At 33.2% G+C, this 10,829-nt stretch overlaps 1 protein-coding gene across 2 annotated transcripts in view; it reads right to left on the bottom strand.

Annotated features, from left to right (window-relative positions):
• Positions 1 to 617: 617 nt before the first annotated feature.
• The window catches only part of LOC119838681 (SPRY domain-containing SOCS box protein 3-like), a 14,295-nt gene continuing 4,083 nt past the window's right edge, over positions 618 to 10,829 (bottom strand). The window contains exons 3-6 of one of the 2 annotated variants that reach the window (XM_038364754.1): positions 10,354 to 10,576; positions 6,570 to 6,800; positions 5,224 to 5,297; positions 618 to 1,004 (exon numbers count right to left, since the gene is read on the bottom strand). In XM_038364754.1, the coding sequence (XP_038220682.1) occupies positions 918 to 1,004; positions 5,224 to 5,297; positions 6,570 to 6,800; positions 10,354 to 10,576 (615 nt within the window). In that variant the 3' untranslated portion in view covers positions 618 to 917. Of the gene's footprint in view, positions 1,005 to 2,055; positions 2,899 to 5,223; positions 5,298 to 6,569; positions 6,801 to 10,353; positions 10,577 to 10,829 lie in introns of those variants that run through there. The other variant, XM_038364755.1, reaches the window with a different exon arrangement.

Genomic DNA, 10,829 nt, shown 5'->3' with positions numbered 1-10,829 from the left:
ATTTATTGTGCTCTTACAATTGCTAAACGTACATACGGATAACATACGGCTCATTTTTATGCTATGACATCACAATATGATCAAGATGAAACATACTGTAATTAATGATGTCTGCACTGTTATTTAATTAATATTAATTATTATTTAAAGAATCCATTCACACCAAGCCTGTTAACATACTTTAACAGTCGATGGCTTTTGATGACTTAACTATTTCGACTGATTTCTATTAATACTTCAAATGAAGTAAATTGATGTTATTTTAATAAAACGTTACGTAACCAATTTCCCAATCGTCCAATTCCAGTGGTCAAACTGTTTTCCAAGTGGCGTTACTTAAAACGTTCAATCAAACTAACATCTTATTGTGTGGTGATAATATACAAAATTCATACTTACGTTAATTTCAAAATCTATGCATCTAGGCAAAGTATTGTTTCAGATAAATTTTAATCGTCAATGCAATTAAGACATTCCAATTCGGAATACGTTTGTTTTATAAATTCATAATTATATTCTTATTATACGTTTAAAGATAAGTATACACTACTAACTACTACATGAAATTAACAAAAATTACACAAATGTAATAAACAAACCATTAAATTTCATTAACAATTTATAAGGAATTTTGTCTATCTTTCATTGTATTATTTATATTCAAAGCATTATAATGTACGGATACATAATGTGAATATTGGAAATTCATAAATAGAAACGAATATTTATAATCCTACACAACAGTTTACAGCTGCTAAAATATTAAACTGAAATCTTTTAAAAATATGTAACTTGGTCGATTTATCTATGCACCTCAATAAAAATTGTAAACTGTCATAATATGTCAATTATTATGCCTAAAGCACAGATAATCCAAGCACATCGACAATGCTAGTTCTTTTCTATTCTATATTATGCTACTGCCATATGACGACCCTATAGTCTCTCTCGACGTTATCCACGTAGAAACCATTCATGTATGGACTCGGCAAGATTTCGCCTAGCTGGAATAGATATGGTATAGTGTATTAAAAAAATTGCTCATAAACTAGTCCTTCATTTACCAGGCTTTCTACAAGTAATATAAAAAAGATAAAAGTTAAAAATTGACATATATGATCAAAATTATTTTTAACATATCGATATATAGATAAAAAACGTACGTACGTCTGAGTCACAACTCAGTCATGTCTAGACTGACAGAACTTAACACACTTTAACATGTTTTTTGTTTGAAATGAAAGCACATTTGAATGACATACAAAGAAACTAGAATATAGCATGACAGTAACATGAGAGATAAAATTAAAACATTAAACATTTTGTATGATCAAATTTAATTTATTCACAGTAGGTACCTGTGCACTACCTAAAAGTCTGACAAACACTTAATTTCGTTACAAAGCCGGCACTTCATACTGTCCAACTACCTACCCGCATAGATTAAAATTGAAGATCTAAATTTATTGTTAAAAATCTATGTATACAATAAAAATATAAACAATAAATTGTTCTAAAGTTAAATTTTAAAAACCGTAACGGTTAATTAACTTCGTTTTTTAAATGTAGCAATTGTAACTAGGGCGACTGGCCACAGTATATAAAAGGCAGCCATTGAGGGCGTTCACAAAATAAAAAATCAGCTATACTACATATCACAGATTTTATTCATACATTAATTAATTACAGTCTTCTCTTAAAACAAAAACCACTTAAAATTAATGATGAGATTTTGGAATATTATTTACCTCCTACTTTTTCGTATATTACAAATATCAAATGCAGATTTTATACAAAATATAGTTTTAATTTTATATGACACATCAATCGCAAAGAAATGCATGAATTTAATCAAATTTGAATGAATATCACTTTTTTTTTAATCCATCTGCACTATAAAGTATAAACTTCTATTTTACATTAATGAACATTTCATATAAATATTTAGCTCTATTAACAAATAATTTGTACACTAAAACCTATCTATTAGATTAATTTATATAATTTTGAGCAATATTTATTGACAAGGCACATCTTTACGATCCGTTCCAAATATTTCTATATCCATCTCTGTCTATCCCATTGGCATAATATAGGCTAGAACGAGACAACTTGCTGACAACTTTGCGTTGAATGTTATTTTGACTTTCGTGTGTGAGAAAGGGACAGATTCACACTTGAATCGTAGTGTTTAGACTCTAAATTTACTCTAAATTCTGCTTCAAAATGTAGCTCCATAACTGAAATAGTTAATTTATTGCTGCATGTTTGTTTTTTTTTACGTAATGTTACCTTTTTGTACAAATAAAATTAAAATAAATGATTTTTTTTGCTTCTTTTATTAACTGAACATTCAAATATGTAATCAGGGTAATACTTGAACTATCACGGATCCTTTCTTGCTTACGAAGTGACGTTTAAGGTACGAGAGAAAGAAGTAAACAATTTGCATATCTCTTTCCTTGTCTAACATCGTCCTAATGAGCATAATCAAGTGTTATTACTGTCAAATTTCAATCAGTATTACGACGTGTGACAGAGATAAACATTTTATTGTATCTCCCTCTCTGTCTAACACATTCCTTATTATATTTGTTAGGATCCACTATTACTATAAACTATCAAGTATACGATGTGAAAGGGAGACGATACAAGGTTATGCATCTCTCTCTTTGGCCAACACTATCTAAATTAGTGACAATTAGTAATAAAAGTGTCGATTTTAAGGTGTTAGACAGAGAAGGAAGCATTTTTCATAACTGTCTCCCTATTTAACACCGTTCAAATATAGACAAAAAGCGCAAAAAGCGCTGCGCATCAAATATTATCGCTGCGTACAGCGCGTGCGTTCAGCGCTTTCATCTGCCAATGGCGCCGTTTCATGCCGGATGATACATTCTGTAAGAGATATCGTTTAATTGAAAATAGACCGAATGCCAATGTTCATAAGGGTGACATTCGGAATAGTTTTATTCGCTTTTACAAACATTTTGTTCACATTGGACAGATATATAATCTTAATATGTTATGAAATTAATTTTCATTAAATGTTGCCATCTCATAAAAATCAAAACAAAAGAAAGGGACGGTTGCAGTATTTGTCGTCAATTTATAACGGCCAATTCGCCAAGATAAGATGGAATGTCATTAATATAAAAATTCATGGTAGAAATAAATATCACATTTAAATTTATTCCAGAGAAATTCAATGTGTAAGGAATTGAAAGAATATTTTAATAGTGTAGTAATGAGTAATAGTTTTGGTAGAGTGAAGTCCCGTGTCCCCTAGTGAGGTATGGGGCAGATGATATATATCTGTTTCACTGATTCCCACCGGGAATCGAACTCAGATGCCCTCGATTCTACGTTCAAACGTTAACCACAGTTCCGAGGAAGCGGTGAATCATATTTAATAAGGGGACAGATTTGGGATCCAGCAAGCATTAAATAAAGATTAAACTACTAAAGTAACCATCATGATTGGGCATTTAATTCGAAATTAATTAATGATAACTATGATAATATACTGCTTAGTGTGATTCATTTGAGTGGTTTTGGCGTGAAGATGAGGCAGGCAGAGTTACTATCGCATTGTAGATTTTATTTCATAGAAGCGAAATATGAATTATTTGCTGTAATATGGTCGAATCGGTGGTACATGCTTTTATTTATGTCCTTCCTTTTCTGTACTTTTATAATAGAAGATATGAATATATACGTTATAGTGTTAAATAGACTTTCAGTACTTTATCACCAGATTGTGAAAATGGACCTATATCTTGCGAATAAGTTGAAAATTACTGACAGTATTAAAGCGAAAAATTATCTGACTCTTTCCCGTAAAAACGATGATCGAATTTGATAAATTTTCATACACATTATATGGAGATATGCTAGTCTGGATTACCATAGAGTCCAATGTCCATGTGGGTATCATGCGTTTGTGAGAAGAGTAGCAGTTTATATCTGTTACTTTTCAAGCCAGAACCATTCCAAAGACCCAAGTCAGTTGGGATTCAATTGGTCCATTATATACTGTAATCAATAAAATGCATTGTATTCTGCAAAAACTACATTAAAACTATTCTGCAAAAACTAAATCCTAGTCATAATGGTATATGCGTTGTAATGATGTTTCGATGAGACAATTCTCAGTGTTGCCAATGAAAATATCCCGTGATATAGCTGCACATGGCAATTTCAGCGATTCGAATAGATCCGATTGTTTCAATGGAACGCCATTGACAATAAATATTTAGCTGACCACCAATTCTGTCAAACCATTCTGACACGATCAAAATGAGAGACAATTAAAGCGTTATAGTAAGCAGGCTTGGAAGCTTGTTGTGTATTTTTATCTATTTGTGTCCATTTTGTTAATGCAGGTCTATGAAACTAAGATACTTGTCAGTGTTGCGGCATTGTGTTTGAAAATAAATATTTGTTATGAGTCAAATTTGTATGTTATTTAAGAAAAACCTTCTTTAGCGACGATACGATCACGAAACCTTCATCAAAATCAAGCTTTAACAAATTGCATTAAATATTTCCGTTACAAGATCGTATGGGAAGTGGCCTACTAGATTTTAGTGCAACCATTAGTAACCACGAGACAAATGTTGAAATCTATACAAAAACAATCGAGTCCATGATGTGAACGCCCTCGCCGGCCGCGACAAAACAAAGATAATAAAAAAAAACTGTCTTATAAAACATGAGATAAACTAAACACAAGACGGAATACGTAGCACGTGAATCAGCGCTGTATTTATATATATTTATACGAGCTACTATCGTTTGATAAGGGATTTTAATGATAATAGTGAGTGAAATGAATGTACAACCCGTGCTCATTAAAATGGCATTTATAAATTTTTTTTTTTTTCATGTATGAAAGATATTAGTATTGCGAGTTAGATCATGCGTCGTGTGTTAAATATCTTCAGTACAAAACGGCTGCAACGATTATCGTGTAATTCAGTCAAATGTGTATCGCAAAAGGGGTAAAACGGAATCCATATAGCATCACATTATTGTCGGTTTGTCGGTCTATCTGTCGAGACCCATTTTCATTCAGGAAAGGGTCGAGGTATCAAAAAAATACATCAAAATCGTTGCAGCCAATTTTAGAAGTAATCATATAATGTAATGTCGATAAATAGTATCACTAATAGGATAAATTAGTAAATAGATTTTTTTTGTAAACAACTAAAACAAACTCACCACATTTGATGCAACTTTGACGGTTTGTAATTCGACGGCGGTGGGTTGCTCCTCGTCATCGTTAGAGACTTGACCTGAAATATATACATAAATATATTATTATTTAAACATAATTTTTACATAATTTCTTTTTCGCACGTTTCAATATACACACAACATTATATATAAATATCATCTTATTATTTCACCCTTAAATTTTTTATATTTTCGCCCATCTCTAACTTCTAATCTATCTATCTGCGGGGCTTCATCAAAATCGGTTCAGTAGGTTTACTTTAATTATTTAAAACCAATATAACCACTAACTACACCATAATCAAATACATGTAAAAAATATTAAGTATGAATAAACCACCTTCCCCATATCCTACTAATATTAAAAACACTAAAGTTTATAAGATTGGATGGGTGGATGTCTATTACACTTTCACGCAAAAACTACAGAATGGATTTAAATGGAACTACAACAATCCTTGGTTCACCCGGGCGAACCCAGGCGCATTTAGTAGTTCAAAATAACATTATGCGATAACCCAAATTAACCATCACTTCCTTATGGATACTGTTTTATCAATTGTTTTTAAAAAAACATTAAACAACATTTATCATCACCCTATATATTAACTAAAATTGATAAAGAATTATAACTAGAGTTACTTTTACCAGTTTAAATTAAAATGTTAACGACCTAGTTGTTTATACCAATACAAGTTATATCGATTCTTATTATAGACAAAGATTTCCATATAGCACGGATTAAAAGTAAATCTAAATTCTAGAACAAACTATAAATTAATTGTTTATCGTGATTGACACTCATATTTTTTGGCAAAATGACGAAAATACTATTTATAAATATGTTTTAAAAACATTTTTGTCGTAATACCAAAAATATTTTTAAAACATCCTGTATAAAAAAAGACCTAACACGAATTCCGTCCAACACTTTGACTTAGACTATAGTGACTAGGCTAGGCTGGGCTGTTTGAATAATAGATCTTGCCAGTTTATCGTTTGGCACAACACTATTGTAATACTATAGGCTATAGACTAACTTGGTAGCTCATCACTACTCTATTCTTTATTTTATGGTGCGTCTCTCAATAATTCAAGATACCTTGTGCAAATTTATTTAAATTTCATACTAGCTATAATCCGGGGCGTCCTCGCGTGGTACCGGGTTAAAAAGTAGCCTATGCGCTTATCGAGACTATAATCTATCTCTGTATAAAATTTCATACAGATACGATAAACTGTTTTGAAAGAGAAACTTTCGTGTGAAAGAGTAACAAACATACAAACATCAATCCATCCACATAAATAATCACAAGTACACCAAAACTCACCATCCGTGGGCAAAGTGAGCCAGAACTGCGACCTGCACGTGTACCACAAGCCCGGCGGCAACGCCGTCTGTCTGTCATTCCTCAGCGACGCTGCGAGTATTTTGGCAGCGTCCACCAGAAGCGAGGCACGCCAGGAGGCGGCGTATATCAGCAGCATGCTCGACTGCGCCGCCGTGGAGCACAGCATGGGGTACAGAGCCTGGTGTCTGCGGAGGTTGTAGAAGGATATGCCTGTTGAAAAAACAACACCCTGTACAACGAAATGCTAGCAAAAAACAACACCCTGTACAACGAAATGCTAGCAAAAAACAACACCCTGTATAACGAAATGCTAGCAAAAAACAACACCCTGAACAACGAAATGCTAGCAAAAAAACAACATCCTGTATAACGAAATGCTAGCAAAAAAAAAACGTGTTCTATAAGCGTCTTTTATGGATTTCCTGGTTTGTTGTTATTCTAATAAGAAGGGATTTCTAAATGATAATTTTTTTTTCCGCCCCGTGATCGAATTTTTTCTATTCTTTCAAAAAATTTATCATTTATAAAAGCATTTCAATGCTATAAAAACTAAAAATTAAAAAACGGTGGTTTCTACTTAGGTGCGATCTTTACACATTACAAAATAATACAAGACAGAACTTCACCGAACATTACGATTGCAGGTGGTCGCAGGATAACTCGCCTAAGATTTTAGTTCTTAATATTTATGTTTAATATTTAATATTTAAGTCGATGTTAGGATATCTATATAGGTGTACACACACAAGGAATACTGTTTTTTTTCTTCTTTTAATCTGCTACATAGCCATCTGTTTATTAAAATAATAACAACATCTAACATGGTCTCTGGTTTTCATCCGTAAATCCTATCCTACTAATCCGCCTAATAATATTATAAATGCGAAAGTTTGTAAGGATGTGTGCATGTTTGTTGCTCTTTCACGCAAAAACTACTGAACCGATTGCAATTAAATTTGGTACGTCCATATCACGATATTCCTACGGGATACGGACTCACGCGGGTGAAACCGCGGGGCGCAGCTAGTATTTTATAACGCTGAGATACGCATTCAGAGATCTCATATTTTCTCCGAGAATCTTATTGCAACATCGGGTATGCTATTTCGCTTTAGGCGAGAAAATCTCGCAGAATCTTCTGCATAACGATCTGCCTTGGTATTTCTTGTTTAAAAAATATATATAATGAATATTTTTTTCTAACTCAACTAATAATTTCGTCACAATTGCACAATATCATTACTCGGAAGCAGCAAGGTGTATTAACCTTAAACTTGGGTACATAAAACACGCATACGTGACTCCTGACAAGTATATTTTACCTCAAGATAATTATACACCATGTGTTATGCAATGGATATTGCATAAAAATCTTAGACGAGGATAATCCGCTTGCGATAGATACCTTCTAGAACAGTTTCGAGGTAATATCCTAAGGATTTGGGGCACTTTTCGTTCTTTTATTTCTTCGATTCCTTCTTTCAAATATGACCACGTATTACAAGTACCTTCTTACAAGTATGATCCCTTCTGGCCACGTCAGAACGAGAGCTCACATAGTCTTCATCATTTTGAACCTCAGGTTTGATGATGTCAGTAATATAACGCTTTAATGTTTTACATAATACAATGTAGAGAAGTCATTAAAAATGGTCGAATCTTAAGCCGTATTGTAAAACGAAGACGTAATTGAATGACTTTTTTGTCATCTTAAACACTACTAAATCGATTCTTTAGGTGAGTAGGAGGCGCGAGTGGAGGGGATAAAAAACTGCACAAATTAAGTATTAAATTGGGCGTTAATTTGTGACCTGGGTATGGATACTCTTATGAATACTCCAACACATATACACCAAGAGTACAGCGCGAACTTATAGAAGGTATATTACAACAATGCAATTGGCGAACAATTCTCTATCTAGACGGGCATATGCTAAAGCAATCGTATTTCACCTCAAATATTCTCAGTCATCTTAGAAGTCTTATTTAGGATGCTAGATTGGAAGAATTAAGGACAGAGTATTAATGAAAGTTAGTCATTTACGTTTTGCATATAATTTAATTAAGACTTTTGTAATTTAAACTAGAATCAACAATAAAGGCTTTACTTTATACCACTGTTAAATATTTAAATACCGTCAATAAAAATCACTTATTATCGTATTCTAATCATAACACTTGGTACTTCGTACCACCCAACGGCCCTTAATACGCGATAGCTACCTAAAGTCAACGATGATAAACTAATTCACTAAGATAAACAATCGAGTGGAAACTTAATGTACAATGTTAAGAGGTTAAGTGCCCATTATCTAATTACAATGTAGTTCTTAAGGTCTTATCGTCACGTGATGCTGGACGGTAGTTTTGATAAACTTAAGTGTGGGAGTCGCGCATTTTTCGGCACCGGGGAAGGTGTGGTCCCCCCCTTCCCCTCACTCTCCCCAGTAGCATGCTACTGTGTTTCGTTCGGTGAGTAGGGGAGCCGGAGCCGTATCCCTATCCACTTCCTTTCATTTATTTATTCTCATCGTTATATTTTTCTTTATTTTTTAACCCTTAAATGCGTACGCTTACCATCCAGGCTAGCCACCGGATCAGAAGCCCGGTATTACATAAAAAATATCGAATCACATGTCTTGGAAATTCTTTAATATATCTTCGTTATATTACATGATAGAATTGCAATACAACAAGTTCATATATTTATTCATAAGCTTTATTTCCTTTTAAAAGTACTTTTTTTAAATTATGTATAAAAAAAATTTAAAGCACTGAATAACATAATTCATATCTATTTTTTATCCCTTCCGTTTCCGTTTCTCGCATTTTTCAAACAATTTTAAGAACAAAATTAAATATATTATTTTGTATTTATTTGTTTGTGTAATCATTATCTAAATATATGTTGCGAAACGCTACCTAATTAAGGCATTGTTTTTTTCACAATTTTTTTTTATAAATATTTTGAACCATCCTGTATAACAGTACCATAAATCATAAACAGTTACAGACAGAGACACTTTTGATTAACCTTGGTTGACCTCAAGCAAGTGCAGTGCATCGTCAGGCGTCTTTATCATATGAGAGAGATAATTTACAATTTAATTACTTATTATCATGTATCCATACATTTTTCCGTAAACATCTATGCTTTTACATCTAATACAAACACTTTTAACAGCAAAATAATACAAAAAAAAACCGGTTTAATTGTAAAATCAATGACTCACTTGCTCTTATACAGAGTATACGTGCGGAAATTATTTAACCCAGGCGATTTTGATTAGGATAATAAAATGTACTCATGAAATTATTGTATTGCCATCGATCCTTGATAAGTGTACAAAGTTTGAATTAAATCTTTCCGATTTAAGTGGGTCAAAATCGGTCATAGTCGATTACATAAAAACATACCGTTGTAGATAATAAAAGCGTTTACGAAATATTCCTAATTATAAAATTCTATACTCTTCTATCGACGTCTTTAAAATCGTGTCTGTATAAACATACTGTATAAACGTACAGTAGGTTGAGTATCACCTATTATACAGAAATCCATTAAGCTAAAAGCATGTTTAAAAAAAGGATGGATTTGAAAACATTAAAAAAATATAAATTTGTTACAACAGAAAAAAAGCACAATGATACTACCTACCACTACCACTAGACATTTATCTTAATTATTAAAAAGGTGATATAATATTTCATTTTCATTTTCAACTATTATTCTGTGGCAGCGGTGGGATTCGAGTCAACTCACCCTGCGCTCGCCTGTTCAGGTAGAACTCGAGCGTCCCACGCCACATGTCCACCCGCACGCCCACGATGCTGCCCCGACAGAACCCGGCCGACTCCAGCATCTCTGTGGCGTTGTGTTTAACGGTGCCCCGGTAGGAGAGCCCGTACGATTCGCCATCTTGTCCCAGGAGCGATGTGAACTCGAAATCTGTCGTGTTCACTTTGCTCGTGCCGAGGCCTACCATCTGGGGGGGGAAAGGGTATTGGTATAAGTACTTACTTTAAGCTAGATCTAGTAAAATATATAGAGGAAAGATATATAGAGGGAAGATAATAAAGAGGAATGATTTGTGTGTAAGTATGTTGTGTAATGTTTTCACTAGCTGTGACCCGCGGTTGAAACCGCGTAAGCGTGCTGTTTAACCGTATCCCGTAGGAATATCGGTATAAAAAGTGCCTATGTGTTATTTCAGTTGTCCAGCTATCTACGAAGCAAAA

This window comes from Zerene cesonia, unplaced genomic scaffold, assembly GCF_012273895.1.
Source record: "Zerene cesonia ecotype Mississippi unplaced genomic scaffold, Zerene_cesonia_1.1 Zces_u004, whole genome shotgun sequence".
Taxonomy (NCBI): Eukaryota; Metazoa; Arthropoda; class Insecta; order Lepidoptera; family Pieridae; genus Zerene; species Zerene cesonia.
This window is presented reverse-complemented; position numbering and strand designations above follow the sequence as displayed.